This window comes from Bufo bufo, chromosome 3, assembly GCF_905171765.1.
Source record: "Bufo bufo chromosome 3, aBufBuf1.1, whole genome shotgun sequence".
Lineage (NCBI taxonomy): Eukaryota > Metazoa > Chordata > Amphibia > Anura > Bufonidae > Bufo > Bufo bufo.
Window position 1 is genome coordinate 268,989,204 of NC_053391.1, and position 27,742 is coordinate 269,016,945.

Below are 27,742 nucleotides of genomic sequence, written 5' to 3' on the forward strand. Positions count from 1 at the left end.
CTGAACCAGTTGGGAGAGGTAATTGTCTTTGGTTATTGCCAAGAACCTGTTTCCCTTATGAGATATACAAGTTTCAGTTTCCCAGTCTATATCTGGGTAGTTGAAGTCCCCCATAATAACCACCTCATTATGATTTGCCGCCTCGTCTATTTTGTTTAGTAGTAGATTTTCGGTGGACTCTGGTATATTAGGTGGTTTATAGTAAACTCCTATTAGTAATTTATTGTTGTTTTTAGCTCTCTACCCACAGTGACTCCACATGTTCATGTCCCTCACTTATATCTTCATGGAGTGTGGGCTTTAGACAAGACTTTACATAAAGGCAAACCCCTCCCCCTCTCCGGTTTTGACGATCCTTTCTAAACAGACTGTAACCTTGTACATTAACTGCCCAGTCATAGCTTTCATCCAGCGATGTCTCAGTTATTCCCACTATGTCATAGTTCTCCTCACACATCACTAATTCCAGATCCCCAGTTTTATTAGTCAGGCTTCTGGCATTAGTATACATACATTTGAGAGGTTTATGTATATTTTTTACCCTACACCTTTCCTTCTGAACTGTTCTAGTCCCTCCTTCCATTCCTCCCCCAGTCCCACTAAATTGCCCCCGGTCTCTATCTTCCCTATCTTCCCCTCCTATAATGTAATTTTCCCCCCCCCCCCCCCCCCAAGTCCCTAGTTTAAACACTCCTCCAACCTTCTAGCCATCTTTCTCCCCAGCACAGCTGCCCCTTCCCCATTGAGGTGCAGCCCGTCCCTACGATAGAGACTGTAGCCGATAGAAAAGTCGGCCCAGTTCTCCAGGAACCCAAACCCCTCCTTCCTACACCAGTTCTTGAGCCACTTGTTAATCTCCCTAATCTCCCGCTGCCTTTCTTGTGTGGCTCGTGGTACAGGCAGTATTTCGGAAAATACTAGCTTTGAGGTCCTTGCCCTAAGCTTTTGACCTAAATCCCTAAAATCATTTTTAAGGACTCTCCACCTACCTCTAACTTTGTCATTGGTTCCGATATGGACCATGACCGCTGGATATTCTCCAGCCCCTCCAGTAATCTGTCAACCCGATCCGCGATGTGTCGAACTCTAGCGCCAGGAAGACAGCACACTGTTTGGCGATCACGGTCTTTTTTTTTTTTCATACTGCACTGTTCTTGCACAATGCCAGAAGTATCAAGAAAAACTCGAACATAAACAATGAGCCTTCAGTCCTATGTAAAACAGGCAGTAAATATGGATATTTTCCTCCTTTAGTACTGCACTCTAGAGATAAATGAATCAGTTTGTAACGAGCAGGGATTGTTATGAACTTCCCCAAATTTTGCTTGGGTTCACTTTGGACAAATCCAGTAAAACAGTTGCAGTGCCATTTTACTGCACATGTCGGCGAGAAAAAGCAAAAGGGAAGAAGAAGGATGCTCACATGACACTGAGAAGTAGTGTGGGGGTGGGGGATGGAGTGCTCTTATTGACTCACAGGCCGACAGACAACCTGGATGAGCAAATCAGTGCTTTAGGAGGCAAGGAGGTGCCTTTGCAGAATGATCAGAATGCCATTCTATGTTAGTCTGTGAATGAGAGTAGATGGGTTTTGCAGTGTCTGTCAGAAAAAGATCTTAGGAACAGTGCACAGTCACAATCAAGCTTCTATTCTAGTGTGAGGGACAGTAAAAGGAAAGGCTAGAAAGAAGAATTGTGTAGAATAGGGAAAGGCAAGTCAAATATTCAGACATGGATGGAATAATATACTACAATTAATTACAATTTGTGTGCCATGATCCTTTTTTATGGATATAACCTAGTCGTGCAATGCTTTTTTTAAAAAGTACACTGGCTTGCACAAGATGTTGGCAATGTCCAGGAGACTGTCCTCACATTTCAGCCATTCTTACATAACAAGGAATGCTCTCCTGGACTTGCAGAGACAAAATGGTCTGCCCGTACAATGCTTAATTCTCAATGTTCCAACTCACCGGAATTCAACATTGCACATGCTAGAGCAAGAAACAGAAAGCCGTGAACGATTTTGTTGTGCACCAGACATTCTCAGCAGGGAGCAGGTGATGTTTCGAGGTCAGGGAGTGGCAGCTCATCAGAGACGCCTGTTGGGTGATAAAGCCTTTCAAAGAGGCCACACAGTTTGTGAATAGGGACAACTGTGGCTTGAATGATCTCCTTCCACTCATATTTATCTTAGAATAGACACTGAGGCTCATTCAGCAGTGGACAACAGCGAAAAAACAGCTAACGCATCTTGCTGCCCAACCTGTAAACTGCCATGGAAAAGGAAGATGAGAATGAAGAGCTGCCACTGGAGGAGGAGGAAGTGGAGGAGCAGGAGGATGATGGTGATGATGGCACCTGCCATGACACCCATGGCTCCTCGGGCATGCTGGCCAGAATGGCGAGCTATATGTATCATTGACATCAAGTAGTATGGTTATCGATGCTTTGAGACTCTCGTTAGCAAAGCAAAAAGGGGGAATGTTTTCCTCCCTCCGAAAGCGAGGCCAAATTGGGTTATTATCAGAAAAGCAGGTCGCCAAAGCTTGCAGCATACAGATGCCTGCTGCCAGCATGTTTGAAATGGAGGATCCTCTCCACTCCTCGCAGAGTCACCTACCTCCTGGCGCCTAAAGCAGCAGAAGTCGCAGTAGCAGCCAGTTCAGTCTCAACAAGATGGAGCATTTTTTCACAACTCAGCAAGTGGAGATCTCTCCCCTCAATGCCCAGGTTCAGACCTACCTACTCTCTGGCCTGTCTTCTACGCATACCCTGTTCCATGACCCCATGGACTTCTGGACAGGCAGACTAGAACAGTGGCCTAACCTGGTGCAGTGTGTTATCTTTTTTTTTTCTTGGCCAGCCTCCAGTGTAAATTTTCTGTGGGTTTTCAGCATCGAAGGGGGTTTTGTGACACCCCAACTGACCAAGTTGTTCTCTGCTAGTGTCCAAAATATCACTTTTGTCAAAAATGAACCAAAGCTGGATTGGATAGGATTTTACCACTTCCCCAACTGAAGTCTATGAATAGATTCCCACTGCTTCCCACTGTTGCTGTCTGCCTGCTATCATGTTCCATACTGCTGCAGCTTCCTTCATGCAATTGCTGCTGCTGCCTGCCAAAATGTACCATTTGGCAGCTGCTGCTGCCACCGCCGCAGCTTTTACTTGCTGCTAATCCCCTACTACAGCCACTACTAACACTGCATCTGCCATTACTACCACTACTATCACCACCCCCCCATCGACAGCTGATCGAATACCTTGTATGTTCCATGCTATGCTGCTTCTGCTGCCACTACTATTGTGGCCACATGCTTTTAATACCCTACCCTTTCCATATCCACAGTGAATTGGTGCTTCTCCCAATTAAAAAAGGATAATTTTTCCAGGCTCTTTTAGAACGAGACACTTTTTCTTCTGACAATTAACACTTGTGCGTATCATATGGGCAGGCATTCTGACCCTGTCAAGATATAGTTTTTGGAGATTTGTCCCCAACAAGTTACTGTTTTTTTTTTTTTATCCCATATCACCATGTGTTCAAACACCATCTGACCCCCAATAAGGGCCAATTTTTGGAGGGTTTCTAATATGAAAAAGCATGACACATGCAATGGCGCAACATGTTTTTAAACCTGCTGTTCGTTAACACCTTATAGTGTCACTCAGACATGATTTACTAGGTAGGGAGGAGAGAAAAAGCAAAAATTCATTTAAAAGAATTAACAAGAGATAACATGTTTTCCTAAAAATTCCTAGGAGACTAGAGGGTGGTATATAACAATTTCCAGGGCAATTGGAGCCAATTTGGTTAGTCCCAAATCAACTTTGAGTCCAAACCGAACTTATTCAAAATGTCAGCGAATCGTAACCAAACAAAATCTGAAGAGGTTCGCTAATCTCTTGTACAAATTAAAGGGGTTGTGTAGGGTTTTATATTGATGACCTATCCTCAGGATCGGTCATAAATATCAGACCAGTGGGAGTTTGACACCCAACCCTAGCCCCCCGCCCCCGCTGATCAGCTGATTGAAGAGGAGGCAGTGCTCCATGCGAGTTCCATTTCCTTTTAATTACACTGCCCATTGTCTCAGAAGCTAGTGTAATTACAAGTATTTGCTCCATTTACTTGAATGAAACAAGTACTTGTAATTACACTACGACACCACTGCAAGGGAGACAAGGCGTAGTGTAATAAAGAGGAAATAGCACTCGAACGTTACGCTGCCTCCTCTTCAAACGGCTGATCAGCTGGGGTGCAGGGTGTTGGACCCCTGCTGATCTGTTACTGATGACCTATCCTGATGATAGGTGATACGTATAAAACCCCTGAAGAACCTCTTTAGTAGTTTGGCCACAACTGATCTCAAGTTCAATGTAATTTACTGGAATTGGGTTGTATTAATGCAATACCATTATGTAGTGAAATTCAGCAATATATTGTAGCAAATGAAAATGTACTTACTATTTAAAAGGATTTTAGACTTTCTTTTATACCTTGCTTACTTTAAAGTCATTGACTCATTTTACAGGGGAGGAAAATGGCTACATGTTCTCAGAATATTTCAGGCATCCAAGAATTGGAAAATGAGCAAAGACCATCTTTAAATTCCTATGTGTGCCAGTCTATTGTTATACCATCAGATGAGGCTGGTCAGAAATTCTTAAAGTCTTCACAGCTCATAGTCCTTGGTGAGCAGTTGATAGGTGAGTTTTAAAAAATAAGTACATTCTAAAATATCTTCTATTATGTCAGCATTGTATTGTTATAATTTGTACTGAGGTGATGGAAAATTAATTGATTACTAATTTATATTCTATCTGAACTAGGTGTGACAACAGAAACAACATTGGGAAAAATCAATTCTCCCGTGGATTTGTTTCCAGGAGAACATGCAGACATAAAAGATATAATATTCTATTACAGGTACTACATCACCATTGCCAGTCTCTTATATGCACTGTGTGTGTATATATGTAATTGATTACAATATTAGAGTGAAATTATAAGTTTATTGGGGAAAAATATACAATTGAAAGTAAGCGTAAGTACCCTGTTGTGCATAGATATAAGATGAGTTTGGATTGGCCATGGAGGTTATTTTGCCAGCAATGTATATGAGGGAAGTCTCTGATCAGTGTGAGGGGCAATCTCTTAGACAAGCAATGCAAAATACGGTAGTTAACTGTCACGTGGGGAGTTGGGGAAACCGTACAATAAGGGCAAAATAAGGTAGCAGCTAGGCCTGAAAACAGGGAAAAGGGAGCTGGAAACCAACTAAGCATCCCTAAATTCTATTCCTGACCTCCTGACTGTATCAGCCACCCTCGATGGTAGGGGAGCTCATACTCTCGAACCTGGGACCTACTGACCCTAACGGTCCCTGCAATATGGCGTCAGAAGGGGAAGACAACCGATTCCTCCAAGACACGGAGGAACCGGAGTCTCCAACAGGCCTAGCAACAAAGGGGAAGAAAGCAGCCAGCTGTGGATGACACGACAGCTGTCCACGCCTCTACCATGGGATCCTGGTAATGCGCATAGGCCCAAACAAACACACACACACACACACACACCAGGCAAGACCCAGCACGAACACCAAACACAGAATCTAGTAGAAACAAACTGGACCACCATGCGGCATGAACCATGGCGGCAACAGGCTGCGCTGCTTGTAGTTCCCCCTCCAGGGAACTTCAGGGACCCCCTTCCGGAGGTATAGGACATACAAAGGATATGTCTGGCATCCATGCTGACCTGAAACAGGCCAGACATGAAACACCAAATCAGACATAACAACAACCCCAAACATAAACCCACACCAAACATACAAGTTAGGTAGAGTAACAGAAACAGACACAAAGGGGTGACATCAGAAGACATCACGTGACATTGATGTCCCATAAGGTGGCCCTCAAGGACTGGGCAGATGGAAAAGCACCAGCTCCTTAAGACACTGAAGACAATCAGCTATCAGGCTCACAACTCAGAACAATAAGAGCCACACCCAGCTCCACCTTGCACACACCTTAACCCCATACACACCAGAAATGGGAAGGGAAACAGCCATAAAGGGGAAGTGCACACGCATGCATAACAAACAACACGTTGCCACCGGCAACCATCATGCGCGGCGAAAGTGTCAAGGCAAACTACCACCAAGCTGTGACATTAACTCACTATAATCATTCCCCTAGTAACACCAGTTGCATGTAGAATTCCAGTGAGGAGATGCAATGGATATGCTATTAGGTAATTTATTGAATGTACCTTGAGTAATGTTGATAGAGGTGACAGGAAAATCCTCTCTCCAATTCTGTGATGTACGATTGACAAACAGGAATAGACTGCAGGAGACAGATATGAGCTCACAGACTAGGAGAAGTTACAAGATGAATGACAATGAATTAAAAACAGATAACATCATAAAACCAAATATAACAATGACTACTAGATGACAGCAAAGTACACGAAATATGATGGATAACATAACACAATACAACAATGAATTCTAAATCTGAGCCATTAGCTGGGACAGCACAGAGCCATACATGTTCTGTATGGTATCCTGGGGCACATTTTCCCACAGATGTTGCAGCTGGGCCTGTAGATCCTGTACACTTATAGGTTGCGGAAGCTGGAGTCCCAGCTGGTCCTGTAAATCCATGATTGGCAAAACATCTGGGATTCTGCCAGGCCAAGAGGCATATACATGCATATGTCCTCCACATATTACTGAGCTGTTAGTGTCCCTCACATCACTATTAGGGGTGACCAGCTGTCGTATACGTGTTTCCCCCGATCATTCACCAGCAGTTGGGCAGTGTGTTCCTCCACAGCAGGATTGAAGTACCACCTTGAGGCCTCCATACTCAAACCCAACCATCGTGGGATCCCAAAAAGAATCTGAATTTATGATTAATACAACAAACAGCTCACCTGATTCAAAGTTGGATTAACAAAAATTCAAAAATATAAATGAAATATTGTTGAGCGCCTACAGATAAAAAGGGTTATAATGAATGATAATAATGAACAGGTGCTCTAAACATATAGGGGCACATTTATTAATTCTAAAACTCCTCTTTTGCTCATTCATTGGGTGATCGTGGAACCTTTACAAGGGCCAATCGGGAGCAAGTGTTTCTACTAGTGTACTACAATTGTGCACTGAAAACAAGCTTAAATGTCTTTAGCAGCTAGTTAACCCCTTAGGGACCGGGCTCATTTTCACCTTAAGGACCAGGCCATTTTTTGCTAATCTGACCAGTGTCACTTTATGTGGTGATAACTTTAAAACGCTTTAAATTATCCAAGCCATTCTGAGATTGTTTTTTCGTCACATATTGTACTTCATGACACTGGTAAAATGGAGTAAAAAATAAAAAATCATTTTTATTTATAAAAAAAATACCAAATTTACCAAAAATTTGAAAAAATTAGCAAATTTCCAAGTTTCAATTTCTATACATAGTAATACCTACAAAAATAGTTACTTTACATTCCCCATATGTCTACTTTGTTTGGATCATTTTGGGAATGACATTTAATTTTTTGGGCTTAGAAATTTAGAAGCAAATCTTGAAATATTTCAGAAATTTTCAAAAACCAGCTTTTTAAGGACCAGTTCAGGTCTGAAGTCCTTTTGTGAGGCTTACATAATAGAAACCACCCAAAAAATGACCCAATTCTAGAAACTACACCCCTCAAGGTATTCAAAACTGATTTTACTAACTTTGCTAACCCTTTAGGTGTTCCACAAGAATTAATGGAAAATAGAGATATAATTTAAAAATCTCACTTTTTTGGCAGATTTTCCATTTTAATAATTTTTTCCAGTTACAAAGCAAGGGTTAACAGCCAAACAACACTCAATATTTATGGCCCTGATTCTGTAGTTTACAGAAACACCCCATATGTGGTTGTAAACTTCTGTACGGGCACACGGCAGGGCACAGAAGGAAAGGAATGCCATACGGTTTTTGGAAGGCAGATTTTGTTGGACTGTTTTTTTTACACCATGTCCAATTTGAAGCACCCCTAGAGTAGAAACTCCAAAAAAGTGACCCCATTTTAGAAACTACGGGATAGGGTGGCAGTTTTTTTGGTACTATTTTAGGGTACATATGATTTTTGGTTGCTCTATATTACACTTTTTGTGAGGCAAGGTAACAAGAAATAGCTGTTTTGGCACCATTTTTATTTTTTGTTATTTACAACATTCATCTGACAGGTTAGATCATGTGGTATTTTTATAGAGCAAATTGTCATGGATGCGACAATACCAACTATGACTACTTTTTTGGGTTGTTTGTTTCAGTTTTACATAACAAAGCATTTTTTTTTTAAATGATTATTTAGTGTCTCTACATTCTGAAAGCCATAGTTTTATTTATTTTTTGGGCGACTGTCTTGTGTAGGGGCTCATTTTTTTTCTGGATGAGATGACTGTTTGATTGGAACTATTTTGTGTATGACTTCATCGCTTGCTATTACACCTTTTGTGATGTAACGTGACAACATTTTTATATAGCAGGTTATTACGGACATGGCGATACCTAATATGTATACTTTTTTTTATTTATCTAAGTTTTACACAATGATTTCACTTTTGAAACAAAAAAAAAACATGTTTTAGTGTCTCCATAGTCTGAGAGCCATATTTTTTTCAGTTTTTGGGCAATTATCTTGGTTAGGGTACGATTTTTGCGGTTTGAGATGACAGTTTGATTGGCACTATTTTGGGGTGCGTATGACTTTTTGATCGCTTGCTATTACACTTTTTGTGATGTAAGGTAACAAAAAAAGTTTTTGCACTGTTTTTCTTTTCTACGGTGTTCATCTGAGGGGTTAGGTCATATGATATTTTTATAGAGCATGTTATTACGGACGCGACGATACCTAATATGTATACTTTTTTAAATTTACTTAAGTTTTACACAATAACAGCTTTTTTTAAAACAAAAAAATGTTTTAGTGTCTCCATATTCTGAGCTATATTTATATATTTTTTTGGTCGATTGTCTTAGGTAGGGGCTCATTTTTTGCGGGATGAGGTGACGGTTAGATTGGTACTATTTTGGTGGGCATACGCCTTTTTGTTCGCTTGCTTGTTGTACTTTTAGTGATGTAAGGTGACAAAAAAATTGTTTATTTAGCACAGTTTTTATTTTTTATTTTTTGCGGTGTTCATCTGAGGGGTTAGGTCATGTGATATGTTTATAGAGCCGGTCGATAAGGACGCGGCGATACCTAATATGTCAACTTTTTTTTTCCCTATTTTTTTACCATTTTACTTTATTTGGGGGAAATTACTTTTTTTTTTATTTTTTTACTTGAAACTTTAAAATTTTTTTGGGGGAAACTTTATTTTCTGAGATGATTGGGTGTCATGGCAGGTGTCATCATCATCATCATCGTCCCATTGCTCGACCATTACTGACTTCTCCTTCCCCCTCCTCCAGTAATGTGTGGCTTAAAGAGAGAAAGGCGTTCATAGGGTGAATAAGTTAGGAGATGATCCTCATAGGAGTATGTAATGTGTTCATCTATTTTCCTTGTGCTATCCTGGGCATAATGCCAGTGAAGGTGAAGGAAAGTGTCGCTGGTCGGTGCAGCCGAATTGATCAAAAACCCTTTAGGCGGGAGCCAAACCGCCAGTGGGGTCAGATTAAATATTGAGAGTTGGCTTGACTGGAATTGTCGAGCTGACTGGAGATAGTCTGAGGAGTAATACACAACCAGAAGAGAAGAGGATGTTCAATAAAATCAGTTTTTATTTTCTAGTTTGAGACAACTGAAACATAAGACATTGTAGGATGGGGACAAAGGCAGAAGGCCTGGAAATTCGTATATATATCATAAAAATAATAGTAATGATAATAATTAGCGATGGACGAACATCGGCCGGGACGATTCGCGAAGGCACGTTCGCAATCAAACGTTTGCGAACTGCACGTTTGCATCGCGCCCATTGACTTTAATAGCAGGCGAACGTGGAAAACCTTCAGGTCATATTTGCAGCCACCAAATACAAGCCATGAGTGCACAAATAGTCCCACAACATGGACAGTGACATACCGGAGGGGGATCATTGGCAAAAATTCCCACAAAAAATATGCATTTTAATCAGGGGCCATTTGTATGTGTCTTAAAGGGAAGCTATAAGAAATGTGCCCTGCTGGAGCCTAGAAAACTTTATTTCCTTTCGGTTTGATGTATACAAATGTGTAGCTATCTCCGTTCATTTTTTTTCAATGCAAAAATCGTGTAGTTATATTTGGTATAATGTGCAAAAAAGGCGTGGCCTAGTCTAGCAACTGGTTTGAACTACCCGATGTTTGATGCGATTTGAAAAGATGGTTGGAAGCAAATTTCGCAACAGTGAGGAATTACTCCTGATCACTGTAAGTAATTTCACATTACACCAGTGTATTTGATTACATTTCACATGCATGTCAGACCCAGATTTATATGCAGATAGTGTTATAAAATATTCGCGATTGCGAAAATAGCCACCTATGATGCGAATATCTTTTTCGCCATACCTACAACTTCACTTTTTATCAGTTCTAAGTAGATATTACTGATTGGTGCACTAAGTATTGTTTTAACATCACAGCACTATCTCGGGGGCGGAGTTCCGGCAGGGGCACGGCAGCGTACGGCGAGAGGCTGCTGGAATAAAACTACGACATGTCCGACATTTATTCCGGCAGCCTCTCGCCGTGCGCTGCCGTGCCTCCACCGGAACTCCGCTCTGCCCCCATTATAGTCAATGGGGACGGAGCAGCAGTCTGGGGGCACACGTTCACTAGCGGCAGGACGGATCCGACAGGCTGTTCACCCGACGGAACAGCCTGCCGGAGGTCCGTGCCGCTAGTGTGAAAGTAAAAAAAAAAAAAAAAAGCGGAGCAAAAGAAGCGGAGCGAAACATGTGTTGGGGTGCGCTCACAGCTGACTAGAGGTTTGATCCCCGTTTTGTACCATTTCCTAGGTATTTCAGCTGCTTGTTATTTATGCATCCACAGATGGTTTTCTTTTGGGACCCTATGTGGATGTTTATATATAAAGGTATCTGGGGTAGCTTCCTGGAGATTACTGTATACCTTTGCTATTGCTCTTTTGAGATTTTCTTGTATTGAGCAAGATAAGTTGTGGGGATCTCATACCTTGTTTGTCAGCAGGTGAGCTACTTGTCGCAGCACCTACCTGCATTGCTGCTATGCTTTTTTAATTTATTTTTTGATTCATGAGTTGTTGTAATTATTCATTACTAGAGTTGAGCGAACACCTGGATGTTCGGGTTCGAGAAGTTCGGCCAAACTTCCCGGAAATGTTCGGGTTCGGGATCCGAACCCGGCCCGAACTTGGTCCCGAACCCAATTGAAGTCAATGGGGACCCGAACTTTTCGGCACTAAAAATGCTGTAAACCATCCCAGGAAAGATCTAGAGGGCTGCAAAAGGCAGCAACATGTAGGTAAATCCCCTGCAAACAAATGTGGATAGGGAAATGAAATAAAGTGAAAATAAAATATATAAAAATAAACCAATATCAATTGGAGAGAGGTCCCATAGCAGAGAATCTGGCTTCACGTCAGCAGAGAATCAGTCTTCATGCCATAGCAGAGAATCTGGCTTCACGTCACCCACCACTGTAACAGTCCATTGTCATATATTTAGGCCCCGGCACCCAGGCAGAGGAGAGAGGTCCCGTAACAGAGAATCTGGCTTCATGTCAGCAGAGAATCAGTCTGCTTGTCATAGCAGAGAATCAGGCTTCACGTCACCCACCACTGGAACAGGCCACTGTCACATATTTTGGCCCAGGCACCCAGGCAGAGGAGAGAGGTCCCATAACAGAGATTCAGGCTTCATGTCAGCAGAGAATCGGTCTTTATGTCATAGCAGAGAATCAGGCATCACGTCACCCACCACTGGAACAGGCCACTGTCACATATTTAGACCCAGGCAGAGAAGAGAGGTCGCGTAACAGAGAATCTGGCTTCATGTCAGCACAGAATCAGTCTTCATGTCATAGCAGAGAATCAGGCTTCACGTCACCCACCACTGGAACAGGCCACTGTCACACATTTAGGCCCCGGCACCCAGACAGAGGAGAGGTTCATTCAACTTTGGGTTGCCCCGCAATATAATGGTAAAATGAAAATAAAAATAGGATTGAATGAGGAAGTGCCCTGGAGTACAATAATATATTGTTAAGGGGAGGTAGTTAATGTCTAATCTGCACAAGGGATGGACAGGTCCTGTGGGATCCATGCCTGGTTCATTTTTATGAACGTCAGCTTGTCCACATTGGCTGTAGACAGGCGGCTGCGTTTGTCTGTAATGACGCCCCCTGCCGTGCTGAATACACGTTCAGACAAAACGCTGGCCGCCGGGCAGGCCAGCACCTCCAAGGCATAAAAGGCTAGCTCTGGCCACGTGGACAATTTGGAGACCCAGAAGTTGAATGGGGCCGAACCATCAGTCAGTACGTGGAGGGGTGTGCACAGGTACTGTTCCACCATGTTAGTGAAATGTTGCCTCCTGCTAACACGTTCCGTATCAGGTGGTGGTGCAGTTAGCTGTGGCGTGGTGTCAAAACTTTTCCACATCTCTGCCATGCTAACCCTGCCCTCAGAGGAGCTGGCCATGACACAGCTGCGTTGGCGACCTCTTGCTCCTCCTCTGCCTTCGCCTTGGGCTTCCACTGGTTCCCCTGTGACATTTGGGAATGCTCTCAGTAGCGCGTCTACCAACGTGCGCTTGTACTCGCGCATCTTCCTATCACGCTCCAGTGTAGGAAGTAAGGTGGGCACATTGTCTTTGTACCGGGGATCCAGCAGGGTGGCAACCCAGTAGTCCGCACACGTTAAAATGTGGGCAACTCTACTGTCATCGCGCAGGCACTGCAGCATGTAGTCGCTCATGTGTGCCAGGCTGCCCAGAGGTAAGGACAAGCTGTCCTCTGTGGGAGGCGTATCGTCATCGTCCTGTGTTTCCCCCCAGCCACGCACCAGTGATGGGCCCGAGCTGCTTTGGGTGCCACCCCGCTGTGAACATGCTTCATCCTCATCCTCCTCCACCTCCTCCTCATCCTCGTCCTCCTCGTCCTCCAGTAGTGGGCCCTGTCTGGCCACATTTGTACCTGGCCTCTGGTGTTGCAAAAAACCTCCCTCTGAGTCACTTCGAAGAGACTGGCCTGAAAGTGCTAAAAATGACCCCTCTTCCTGCTCTTCCTCCTGGGCCACCTCCTCTTCCATCATCGCCCTAAGTGTTTTCTCAAGGAGACATAGAAGTGGTATTGTAACGCTGATAACGGCGTCATCGCCACTGGCCAAGTTGGTGGAGTACTCGAAACAGCGCAACAGGGCACACAGGTCTCGCATGGAGGCCCAGTCATTGGTGGTGAAGTGGTGCTGTTCCGCAGTGCGACTGACCCGTGCGTGCTGCAGCTGAAACTCCACAATGGCCTGCTGCTGCTCGCACAGTCTGTCCAGCATGTGCAAGGTGGAGTTCCACCTGGTGGGCACATCGCATATGAGGCGGTGAGCGGGAAGGCCGAAGTTACGCTGTAGCGCAGACAGGCGTGCAGCAGCAGGGTGTGAACGCCGGAAGCGCGAACAGATGGCCCGCACTTTATGCAGCAGCTCTGACATGTCGGGGTAGTTGCGAATGCACTTCTGCACCACCAAATTCAGCACATGCACCAGGCAAGGGATGTGCGTCAAACCGGTTAGTCCCAGAGCTGCAACAAGATTTCGCCAATTATCGCACACCACCAGGCCGGCTTGAGGCTCACCGGCAGCAACCACTCATCGGTCTGTTGTTCTATACCCCGCCACAACTCCTGTGCGGTGTGGGGCCTGTCCCCCAAACATATGAGTTTCAGAACGGCCTGCTGACGTTTACCACGGGCTGTGCTGAAGTTGGTGGTGAAGGTGTGTGGCTGACTGGATGAGCAGGTGGAAGAAGAGGAGGAGGAAGCCGAGTAGGAGGAGGAGGAGACAGGAGGCAAAGAATGTTGCCCTGCGATCCTTGGCGGCGGAAGGACGTGCGCCAAACAGCTCTCCGCCTGGGGCCCAGCCGCCACTACATTTACCCAGTGTGCAGTTAGGGAGATATAGCGTCTCTGGCCGTGCTTACTGGTCCACGTATCTGTGGTTAGGTGGACCTTGCCACAGATGGCGTTGCGCAGTGCACACTTGATTTTATCGGACACTTGGTTGTGCAGGGAAGGCACGGCTCTCTTGGAGAAGTAGTGCCGGCTGGGAACAACATACTGTGGGACAGCAAGCGACATGAGCTGTTTGAAGCTGTCTGTGTCCACCAGCCTAAATGACAGCATTTCATTTTGCCCACTGCTCCCTCTTTGTCTTTTGCTACGCTGTTGGCTCGGTCTCACCACTGCCTCTTCCTCCGAACTGTGAAAGTCAGTGGCACGACCTTCATTCCATGTGGGGTCTAGGACCTCATCGTCCCCTGCATCGTCTTCCACCCAGTCTTGATCCCTGACCTCCTGTTCAGTCTGCACACTGCAGAAAGATGCAGCAGTTGGCACCTGTGTCTCGTCATCATCAGAGACGTGCTGAGGTGGTATTCCTATGTCCTCATCATCAGGAAACATAAGTGGTTGTGCGTTAGTGCATTCTATCTCTTCCACCCCTGGGGAAGGGCTAGGTGGATGCCCTTGGGAAACCCTGGCAGCAGAGTCTTCAAACAGCATAAGAGACTGCTGCATAACTTGAGGCTCAGACAGTTTCCCTGATATGCATGGGGGTGATGTGACAGACTGATGGGCTTGGTTTTCATGCGCTTTCTGCAGAAGACTGGGTGGTAGATAATGTGAACGTGCTGGATGCACTGTCGGCCACCCAATTGACTAATGCCTGTACCTGCTCAGGCCTTACCATCTTCAGAACGGCATTGGGCCCCACCAAATATCCCTGTAAATTCTGGCGGCTACTGGGACCTGAGGTAGTTGGTACACTAGGACGTGTGGCTGTGGCAGAACGGCCACGTCCTCTCCCAGCACCAGAGGGTCCACTAACACCACCACGACCATGTCCACGTCCGCGTCCCTTACTAGTTGTTTTCCTCATTGTTACCGTTCACCACAATAAGAAAAATATTATTCGGGCCAATGTATTGAATTAAAATTCAGGCCTTTTTTTACAGACACCTAACACTGTCTGGCTATCTATTTAGGTACCATATTACACTAATACAGGCACACAAGTAATGACATATTTGGTTGAATATAAATGTGAGGCTATTTTTTACGCGCTGTGTGACAGATATACCTTTAATCACAGAATTAGACTTGTATCTGCACTGTAGCGTGTGTGTTAAGTTTTTCAGAATGACACTATCAGCACCTTCAATCTAAGATATCCTTTTTGGGATAGATTTAAAGTAGGCCTGATATAGCAATAACTACTAATTTTGAGAATGGCAAATTTGGGAATAGTTTTTCAACCCAGAACAAAAACTGTGCTTTTACGGTCACTAAATATAACTTGACCTGCTAAAACTGTACTGATTTGGAGGAATAGAAATGTCAGGCCTATTTTTTAGGCGCTGGGTGACAGGCTCAACTTGCCCCTGATGTAGTATATGGCCAAAAAATAACCACACTATTGATGGTTAAATGCACTTGGGTGACACAGGCTCAGCCTGCACCTGATGTAGGATATAGCAAAAAATAACCACACTATTGATGGTTAAATGCACTTGGTGGTAGCTTGTGCTGGCGCACCACAAGCCACAAAATGGCCGCAGATCACCCCAGAAAAAAGTGATATAAAAACGCTCTGGGCAGCCTAAAAAAAGTGAGCAATTCAATATCAGCACTTCAATGATCCACAGCTGGAGATCGATCACTGAATTAAGTCTTTTGGAGGAGTTAATCTGCCTAATCTCGCCCTAACATCGCAGCAGCAACCTCTCCCTATGCTTGAATCAGCAGAGTGACGTGCAGCGCTACGTGACCCAAGCTTATATAGAGGCTGGGTCACATGCTGCACTGGCCAATCACAGCCATGCCAATAGTAGGCAAGGCTGTAATGGCCGCTTGGGGCAAGTAGTATGACGCTTGTTGATTGGCTGCTTTGCAGCCTTTCAAAAAGCGCCAAGAAAGCACCGAACCCGAACCCGGACTTTTACGAAAATGTTCGGGTTCGGGTCCGTGTCACGGACACCCCAAAATTCGGTACGAACCCGAACTATACAATATACCTAATAAATATACCTAATAAACTTTTCATATTATTTATGTGTGTCCCTACGTTTTTTTTTGGGCGTTTCATGTGATGTCATGCATTTTTCCAACAGGTTGTTGGTTTAATAGGTTGTACTAGTGTGAAAGTAGCCATACCCCAACACACACAAACACAAACATAGTCTATAGATTAGATTTTTTGTCCTTTTGGTCAGGACTCAGGCAAAGCTTTCTTTGTCTTACCCCCAGCATTTGCTGGTTCATTTAGAGTTACCCAGGGTGCACCACAGGGAGGCGAATCATCTTTACACCCCATACCGTACCGTCACTTCACTAGATAGGTACATCTCTGCCCAGCTGGCCAATATCTGATTGCTCAGACCCACACACATACAATCCGACCTTATAACGGTATCAGTAAATCTAATATTTCCCCTTCAAATACTTATTACAAATACTTACAAATTAGATTAGTGGTATACGAGTCCCTATCAGACTGGAACAGTTTAATTGGAGTCCAGGAGAAATGGGACAACTTAAAGTGGCACTATTGAAGGCAACAGAAGATTGCATTAGGCTTGTCAGTAAAAGCAAAAAAAGGAAGAGACCACTGTGGTACTCAGCAGAAGTGGCCAAAATCATTAAAAACAAAAAGATAGCATTTAGGAATTATAAAAAAACAAAAAACGAGGATGACAGACAAATTTATAAGATTAGGCAGAGAGAGGCCAAACAAGTTATAAGAGCTTCTAAAGCACAGGCAGAAGAGAAATTAGCTCAGTCAGGGAAAAAAGGCGATAAGGCATTCTTCAGATACATAAATGAAAAAAGGAAACTAAAACAAGGAATTACCAAATTAAAAACTAAAGAAGGAAGGTATATGGAAGAAGATAAAGAACTAGCTGACTGCCTCAATGAATACTTCTGTTCAATTTTTACAAAGGAAAATGAAGGAGAAGGACCTCAGTTGGGAAAGAAGACTAATGAATCTTTTGACGCATGTGTCTTTACAGAGGAAGAGGTTCTAAGTCAACTGTCTAAAATTAATACAAATAAGTCACAGGGGCCTGATGGGATACACCCAAAGCTATTAAAAGAGCTCAGCGGTGAACTAGCAAAACCATTAACAGATTTATTTAACCAATCACTGGCAACAGGAGTCGTCCCAGAAGATTGGAAATTAGCAAATGTTGTGCCCATTCACAAGAAAGGTAGTAGGGAGGAATCGGGTAACTATAGGCCAGTAAGCCTGACATCAATAGTGGGGAAATTAATGGAAACCATACTTAAGGAGAGGATTGTGGACCATCTAAAATCCCATGGATTGAAAGATGAAAAACAGCATGGGTTTACTTCAGGGAGATCATGTCAAACTAATCTTATTGATTTTTTTGATTGGGTGACTAAAATAATAGATGGAGGAGGTGCAGTAGACATCGCTTATCTAGACTTTAGTAAGGCTTTTGATACTGTCCCACATAGAAGGCTTATCAATAAAGTGCAGTCATTGGGCTTGGACTTCCATATTGTTGAATGGATTAGGCAGTGGCTGAGGGACAGGCAACAGAGGGTTGTAGTCAATGGAGTATATTCAGACCAAGGTCTTGTTACCAGTGGGGTACCTCAGGGATCTGTTCTGGGACCCATATTGTTTAATATCTTTATCAGCGAAATTGCAGAAGGCCTCAATGGTAAGGTGTGTCTTTTTGCTGATGACACAAAGATTTAAAACAGGGTTGACGTTCCTGGAGGAATACACCAAATGGAAAAGGACTTAGGAAAACTAGAGGAATGGTCAAAAATCTGGCAACTAAAATTTAATGTTGATAAGTGCAAGATAATGCACCTGGGACGTAAAAACCCAAGAGCAGAATATAAAATCAGTGATACAGTCCTAACCTCAGTATCTGAGGAAAGGGATTTAGGGATCATTATTTCAGAAGACTTAAAGGTAGGCAGACAATGTCATAGAGCAGCAGGAAATGCTAGCAGAATGCTTGGGTGTATAGGGAGAGGCATTACTAGTAGAAAGAGGGAGGTGCTCATGCCGCTCTACAGAGCACTAGTGAGACCTCATTTGGAGTATTGTGCTCAGTACTGGAGACCATATCTCCAGAAGGATATTGATACTTTGGAGAGAGTTCAGAGAAGAGCTACTAAGCTGGTACATTGATTGCAGGATAAAACTTACCAGGAAAGATTAAAAGGACCTTAACATGTATAGCTTGGAAGAAAGACGAGACAGAGGGGATATGATAGAAACTTTTAAATACATAAAGGGAATCAACAAGGTAAAAGAGGAAAGAATATTTAAAAGAAGAAAAACTGCTACAAGGGGACATAGTTTTAAATTAGAGGGGCAAAGGTTTAAAAGTAATATCAGGAAGTATTACTTTACTGAGAGAGTAGTGGATGCATGGAATAGCCTTCCTGCAGAAGTGGCAGCTGCAAATACAGTGGAGGAGTTTAAGCATGCATGGGATAGGCATAAGGCCATCCTTCATATAAGATAGGGCCAGGGGCTATTCATAGTATTTAGTATATTGGGCAGACTAGATGGGCCAAATGGTTCTTATCTGCCGACACATTCTATGTTTCTATGTTATATACTTTTTACAGTTTTGTTGAGAACATTATTTTCAATAATTGTATTCCAAAAAAATGGTATTATATGCTTGCATCTTTATCCTGCAGCACATGTTGGTGCGGGGCTATGATCGCACCCGGGTCCAGGCTGAAAAGCAGCAAATTGTCCGGGCACTCCATTATAAGCTCATTCGGAAATTTAATGCCACACACCCGAAGATGACATAATCGAACGCACCTTCTCCAACTTCCCTCTTAGGCTCCGGCCTGGTGCACTTGCCCGACCCCTACCACCCCTGCAGAACTCTTCCTCTGCCTGTCATTTTCAAAATGACCCTGTGTCAAAGTCCCTAGAGAAGAGCAGGATTTGTGGAAGCTGATATATGGCAGGCCTCAATCAGTTGTTAGTTGAAGCAGGTATATCAAAACCTGCAATCTGCATTTTGTGGACGCAGATATATGGGAAAACCTCTATCACTATTTTGTGGAAGCTGATATATGGCAGGCCTCAATCAGTTGTTAGTTGAAGCTGGTATATCACCCTCAAGCAGTAATTTTGTGGGCGCGGATATATGGAAACAGTCTACCACTATTTTGTGGAAGCTGATATATGGCAGACCTCAATCAGTTGAAGCAGGTATATCAAAACCCGCAATCTGTATTTTGTGGATGCAGGTATATGGAAAACCTCTACCACTATTTTGTGTAAGCTGATAGATCGCAGCCCTCAATTAGTATTTTCTGGAAGTATACTGTCACGGTGGGGAGTGGGGGAAACCCCCCACCGTGCAGTGTCAAAGGGTAAAAGGGGATCAGCCCGGCCAAAAGGAGTAATAAGGGAGAAGGTCACCTCCTACAGTGTCCCTAATCCTCTCCCTGACTCCTCACCGTATGAGCGGACCCCGATGGTAGGACTGCTCATACTCTGGATTCCTAGAGACCCTGAATCGCCCTGGTAATCCCTCACCAAGAAGCCGGGAAGAGACGACCTGTTCATCCCAGTCATGGAGGAACAGGAGTCTCTATCTGAGGCCAGGCTGCAATGAGAGGGGAACACATACAGCATATGGAGTTGGCAGGCAAGCGAAACCCATAACACACTACCTGCCACAGCCACACTGACTGGAACCTGTGCACAAGTGCTGCTCTCCATACCAACATTAAAGGACACAGCACAAACCACAACCACACAGGAACCCAGGACAACCATAGCTGCAATAAACGTGAGACAGGGGAATGTCTAGCAAACATGCTGGAAACCAAACATCACCAGCCATGTAACACAACACAAGACCTACAACACCCTGAACATAACCCACGCAAACCAAAAGATAAGGGAAAGAGACACCACAATAACATCATTGACCACAAGGGTGGCCCTCACTGGACAGATGGTAAAAGCCAGGAACAGTGAACCACCAGCATACACCAAGGCAGGAGGAACCCTAAGCTTCAGGCATCCAGCAGAGGCTAAATAGCCCAAGCAGCCACACCCACACACATATAAACCCAGTGTTCACAAAACACTAGGAAGGGAGTTAACCCTTCCAACACCAGACAGAGGAAGGGTTCCACTTAAAGTGCACACACAAGCATACCAAACCACACATTACCACCGGCAACAGCATGCGTGGCAACCATGTCACGGCAATCACCCAGAAGGCCGAGACACTGCCACTGCATGCTCTCACAGCAACACGTTGCTGCTGGCAACCGCAAGTGTGACAACAGTGTCCCAGCGCAAACCGAAGGCTGTGACACATACAAATGCACTATAATATACTTTCTATGTTAGAAAGTACAGTATATTACAAGTATATAACACCCCTCTGTGTATCGCACAAAGTTCGCAGCGAAACAACTGCAGGGTGAACCGCAAGGCCATCTCTAATAATAATAACCGTAATAAATGATGGTCAAAAACCATAATCACTATATATAGAAAAATATTCAGTTGGTAGGATTATAAATATATTTATATACAAATGTATTCGATATATAAAAAAAAAAAAAATGTATTTAAATTAAGCCATAGTCCATACTAGGGGTTAATAAATAGAATTGATAATGATAAAAATGATGGTGGAATAATGATAATAAAAACAACAACCATAGACTCAGGGAGTCGTTTATACGCTTCATGTTCTGTTTTAACAATTTTTTTGGAATGGAATAAATAATTATCAATAAAAAGATCAATAAAAATATGAATATCCTATATTGCATTTTATTTGTTTTTTGTATGTTTTTTTAGTTTTTTATTATTTATTCTATTTACCTACTCACCTAAATAATTATTAGGAACACCTTACTAATACGGTGTTGGACCCCCTTTTGCCTTCAGAACTGCCTTAATTCTACGTGGCATTGATTCAACAAGGTGCTGATAGCATTCTTTAGAAATGTTGGCCCATATTGATAGGATAGCATCTTGCAGTTGATGGAGATTTGAGGGATGCACATCCAGGGCACGAAGCTCCCGTTCCACCACATCCCAAAGATGCTCTATTGGGTTGAGATCTGGTGACTGTGGGGGCCATTTTAGTACAGTGAACTCATTGTCATGTTCAAGAAACCAATTTGAAATGATTCGAGCTTTGTGACATGGTGCATTATCCTGCTGGAAGTAGCCATCAGAGGATGGATACATGTTCTCATTTCGTTTACGCCAAATTCGGACTCTATTATTTGAATGTCTCAAAAGAAATCGAGACTCATCAGACCAGGCAACATTTTTCCAGTCTTCAACAGTCCAATTTTGGTGAGCTCATGCAAATTGTAGCCTCTTTTTCCTATTTGTAGTGGAGATGAGTGGTACCCGGTGGGGTCTTCTGCTGTTGTAGCCCATCCGCCTCAAGGTTGTGCGTGTTGTGGCTTCACAAATGCTTTGCTGCATACCTCGGTTGTAACGAGTGGTTATTTCAGTCAACGTTGCTCTTCTATCAGCTTGAATCAGTCGGCCCATTCTCCTCTGACCTCTAGCAGCCACAAGGCATTTTTGCCCACAGGACTGCCGCATACTGGATGTTTTTCCCTTTTCACACTATTCTTTGTAAACCCTAGAAATGGTTGTGCGTGAAAATCCCAGTAACTGAGCAGATTGTGAAATACTCAGACCGGCCCGTCTGGCACCAACAACCATGCCACGCTCAAAATTGCTTAAATCACCTTTCTTTCCCATTCTGACATTCAGTTTGGAGTTCAGGAGATTGTCTTGACCAGGACCACCCCCCTAAATGCATTGAAGCAACTCCCATGTGATTGGTTGACTAGATAATTGCATGAATGAGAAATAGAACAGGTGTTCCTAATAATTCTTTAGGTGAGTGTATATCTTATGAGCACCTATTAGATGAAGGAAAAGTTGTCCTAGAGACAGGGATGGGTGATGGTGAAAGAGTGAGGGGGGTTTATTGAGAAAAGGACAAATATGATGGAAGATGAGATAAAATGAACAGGTGTCTATCCTGATGTGTAGAGAATATATAATGCTATAAAACGCTATAAACTGGAACTGGAATGTGTGGTTGTTCAGATGAGACCTGAAAAGCTGATGACTTTGGGGTGTACAGGGAAATACTGAATATATACTTTTTCGGAACCTGCAGATATAAATGTACACACATGCACAGACAAATATATGTGGGAGCGATAATACTGTATTGTGGTCGTGATATGACATGTGGAGATCAATAGCTGTGTCTCTGGCAAAGCAAAGTGCAGCGTCCCGAGTAGTCAGTGCTCAGAAAGAGCGCCCTGGATCTGTAGGCTAGATAACGGGCCGTGAGGGTGCGGAGCGGAATGTGGTGGATGTGTCAGGGAGAGGAATGTAAGGAAACTATAGGCGATCGTATTGTTTATGAACCTGATAGTTAAAGGATAAATGAGACAAGACTGATGTGACAATGTAAATAAATCAATTGATTATTAAATAAATTAGTTGAAAGCAGTGGCGTGCCTAGGGTATTTGACACTCGGGGCGAGTACTTTCTCTGGCAACCCCCTTCCCCCTGCCGAAACCATAAGAAACTTTATTTTTAAATTTACGGTAAATATACTGAAATATTTATTTTGTTTTGAAATTAAAAAAAATTATCGGTAGTAAACAGTTAATTGCCGGTAAATGAAAATTTTAAGGGAATCTGTCACCATGAAAATACAATATAAGCTTGGTATTACACATTTTGTGAAGGAAGGTGAAGAATAAACTGCAGTTTTTGCATAGCTTTTATATTATTTTTTTACAGGTTCACCTGACGTGGCGGATCATGTTATATTTTTATAGAGCGGGCTGGAGCCGGACCCGTGCAGCTGATCGGACGGGCACAGCTCCTGCACCTGCCTGATCAGCCCACCATACCTGTACAGCGCTGGGACTCAAGTCATGTCCTGCAGTGCCGTACAGGTACGGCACTTATATCCTACAGGTTAATAAGCCTAGTCCTTTACCATCCATATTTGGGCCCCTTGTAAATTTCTACCCTGGCACTGGCTGGCAGCAGCCTTGTGACTCCTCAACACCCCTCCCCCCAATGATAATTCAAGGCAGCAAGGCCCTTAACTGAAAAAATACCTCTCTAGTCTGTTGCCTCTTGCCTGCACACTGGTCTGCCACAGTGCCACTGTGATTGTCTGCACCACTCCTAACTGCCACACACCACAGTGCCACTGTGACTGTCTGCACCACTCCTAACTGCCACACACCACAGTGCTTTTTGCAGGCTCAGCTCGGCGGCAGTGTATCTGCAGACACACACAACACTGGTGAGGTGGTCACTTCACTAGAAGGCACAGGCCGCACAGCACAGCCGTTTTCTTGCTCAGGAGCACTGGAGCAAGCAGCTACAAGGAAGATGGGATGTTCTCCCGCCTTGAAGGTGAGCGGCGGACGGCGGCGAGCATACAAGTGAGATAGGCGTGAGCGCGCTCCCTGGTTTATCAGAGCACACACGCAGGGGCGGATTAAGTATATCATAGGCCGGGGGCTGTTTACCCATCTTGGGCCTCCTCTGTGCATTTGCCCCGACCGTTCCCTCTTTCGCGTTGTGCCCCATGTTTATTTTTTTCTGGTAAATATTAAAGAAAACTATGCCACGTATAGAGTGTCGTTGCCCACTACCCCTGAGGATGCCAGGGATCTGGCAAACATTTTGGGGGCAGTGTATGAAGCGATTTTAGAGGACGGCTATTGTCAGTAGTGATGGACGAACATCTGCCGGGACGGTTTGCGAACGCGATCAAATGTTCGCGAACCGCAAGTTCGTGGCGGGTCCCATTAATTTTAATGGCAGGCGAACCTGACAAACCTTCAGCTCGTATTTGCAGCCAAGAAGAATTACTAGAATTGCACAAATAGTCCCACAACATGAACAGTGACATACCAGATGTATTATTTTTTTCAATGCAAAATATCGGCAATATATTTTTCGCGCATGCGCAAATGCACTATAGTACCCAAATGCACTATAAAGAAAGTATATTGGTATATAACACCCCGCTTCAATCAGTTTTTTGGGGGGGCGACTGGTATATCACACCAGTAGAAATTGTTTGTTCCAATAACGCTTGTCCCTCTATATACCTGCAGTATCGCAGCAGAACCGCACACAACTGCCGCACAATACAAATGCACTATAATATACTTTCTAACATAGAAAGTATATTATAACAATGTACAAGGAAGGTAATCCATTAGAATATACATAAAGATAAAACGTAACCTTTAATAATTTTACTATGCGGGTCCATTCACACGTCCGTAAGTGTTTTGCAGATCCGCAAAACACGGACACCGGCAATGTGCATTCCGCAATTTGTGGACCGCACATCGCCGGCACTATAATAGAAAATGACTAATCTTGTCTGCAATTGCGGACAAGAATAGGACATGTTCTATTTTTTTCCGGAAACGGAAGCACAGATGCGGAAGTGCGGATCCACAAATGCGGATCCGGACAGCACATTCTGGCCCCATTAAACATGAATGGGTCTGCACCCGTTCCGCAAAATTGCGGAACGGATGCAGACCCATTTTGCGGACGTGTGAATGTAAAAGATATCCCTCAAAATGAAAATAAATGAAATTATGAAAGTTAAAGGGGTTCTGCACTTTGTTTTAACTGATGATCTATCCTCTGGATAGATCATCAGCATCTGATCGGCGGGGATCCGACACCCAGGACCCCCGCCGATCAGCTGTTTGAGAAGGCAGCGGCGCGGCCTTCTCGCTGTTTACTGCTGGCCCAGTGACGTCATGACTAGTATCAACTAGCGTGGGCGGGGCTAAGCTCCATTCAAGTGGACAGAGCTTAGCCCCGTCTACGCTAGTTGATACTATTCGTGACGTCACTGGGCCAGCAGTAAACAGCAAGTAGGCTGCGGCGCTGCTGAAGCGCCACTGCCTTCTCAAACAGCTGATCGGCGGGGGTCCCGGGTGTCGGTCCCCCACCGATCATCAGTTAAAACAAAGTGCAGAACCCCTTTAAGCAAAAAGCATAGATGTGGTAGGCAATAACAAGTGCTTGGCGGCACTAAATCAGGTGCTTGGCAGCACCAAATCAGAAACCATATGTCCTACCACAATCCGGGGGGTTCCAATGCACATCGATGAATCCCGAAGTGAAAGCAAATACCATCTATCCCTGGGCTAGATGATGATGTGGTATTGAAGGACAGGGCGGGAAAAGAACTGTCCCTGATATTGCCCTACAGGGGGGTGCTATTCTGGCCCTGATAGCCTAACCACAGACCACCCGCCCTGATAAGAGCGACCCCGTCCGGAACCTTACCCTATATAAAAATGGCCCTAGTAAGCCCCTAGGCCCCTGACTTCCAGGTGATCACTATATAGATCTATTTGTTTTTGACTCATTATAAAAGTAAAAGTATATCGCACCCCTCTGTGTATCACACCAATAGATAGCACACCTATACTAGTCCTTAAAATGACTTTTGTGGCCCTATTAGCTAGCGTTTGGTGTCCTTAACAGCCTGTCCCTGCTCCACACAGCAACCTCTCCCTACACTGGCAAAACACTGAATGTAAAATGGCGGCCAGATCAGGTTTATTTATAAGGTAGGGGGTATGTCCATGTCCTGAAATGTCTCAATTGGCTGTCCTGTACCACCTGATAGATGTGTCATGGGTCAAAGTTCTTCATAATGTAAAAGAATATGGCGAGAGCGAATTTCTCCATATGTTCGCGGGTGAACCGCAAGGCCATCTCTAATTGTCAGTGCTGAGCCTAAACCATATAATCAATGTGATAGCTCGCCGGTGTTTAGTGGTCGGAGAACTTTTAATGAAATAGAGTGGATTTATTATTACAGATTATGGGATAAATATAAATTGGGGGCTATCAGCTTTAGGGGGGCCAGTTTTCATTTAGGAGAACCTAATACCCTTCATTAATCTAGGTCAGATTTTTTTAATTGACTTCTATCGTATAACACCCCCAGCCCCTCAGTGTACAACGTACAACACTCCATAGTATATAGTGTAATACCCTACATTATACAGTATATAACACTGCCCAGTATATAGTACCCCACAGTATGCAATACATAGTATACAGCAGTGTTTCCCAACCAGTGTGCCTCCAGCTGTTGCAAAACTACAACTCCCAGCATGCCCGCACAGCCAAAGGCTGTCCGGGCATGCTGGGAGTTGTAGTTTTGCAACAGCTGGAGGCACACTGGTTGGGAAACACTGGTATACAGCACCCCACAGTATGCAGTATAGCACCCTATAGCATACAGCACCCCACAGTATGCAGTATAGCACCCTATAGCATACAGCACCCCACAGTATGCAGTATAGCACCCTATAGTATACAGCACCCCACAGTATGCAGTATAGCACCTATAGAATATACAGTACCCCACAGTATGCAATATATAGTATAGCACCCCACAGTATATAGTACCCCACAGTATGCAAAACATAGTATAACACCCCACAGTATGCAGTATAGCATCCTATAGCATACAGTATAGCACCTCACAGTATACAGTAGAGCAGTATAGCACCCTACAGTATCAAGTATACAGCACCCACACTATACAGTACCCCATACTATACAGTAGAGCAGTATAGCACTCCACAATATACAGCACCCCACAGTATACAGTAGAGCAGTATAGCACCCCACAGTATATAGCACCCCACAGTATATATAGCACCCTATAGTATATAGCACCCCACAGTATGCAGTAAAGCACCCTATAGTATTCAGTACCCCACAGTATGCAATATATAGTATAACACCCCACAGTATATAGTACCCCAGAGTATGCAATACACAGTATAACACCCCACAGTATACAGTAGAGCAGTATAGCACCCTACAGTATACAGTACCCCACACTATACAGTAGAGCAGTATAGCACCCGGCACTATCAGCACCCCACAGTATACAGTACCCTACAATATACAGTACCCCACAGTAAACAATAGAGCAGTATAGCACTCCACAATATACAGCACCCCACACTATACAGTAGAGCAGTATAGCACCCGGCACTATACAGCACCCCACAGTATACAGTAGAGCAGTATAGCACTCCACAATATACAGCACTCCACAATATACAGCACCCCACACTATACAGCACCCACAGTATACAGTAGAGCACCGGACACTATACAGCACCCCACAGTATACAATAGAGCAGTATAGCACCCAACACTATACAGCACCCGACAGTATACAGTCTACAGCACCCCACAGTATACAGTAGAGCAGTATAGCACTCCACAATATACAGCACCCCACAGTATACAGCACCCCACAGTATACAATAGAGCAGTATACCACTTCACAATATACAGCATCCCACAGTATACAGCACCCCACAGTATACAGTAGAGCAGTATAGCACCCAACACTATACAGCACCCCACAGTATACAGTAGAGCAGTATAGC

At 44.0% G+C, this 27,742-nt stretch overlaps 1 protein-coding gene across 1 annotated transcript in view; it reads left to right on the plus strand.

The window, feature by feature from the left end:
- Window positions 1-27,742, plus strand: part of ELAPOR1 (endosome-lysosome associated apoptosis and autophagy regulator 1) — an 810,939-nt gene that overhangs the window by 549,500 nt on the left and 233,697 nt on the right. The window contains exons 16-17 of the mRNA XM_040422210.1: window positions 4,539-4,713; window positions 4,837-4,933. Of these exons, the coding sequence (XP_040278144.1) occupies window positions 4,539-4,713; window positions 4,837-4,933 (272 nt within the window). The remainder of the gene's footprint in view (window positions 1-4,538; window positions 4,714-4,836; window positions 4,934-27,742) is intronic.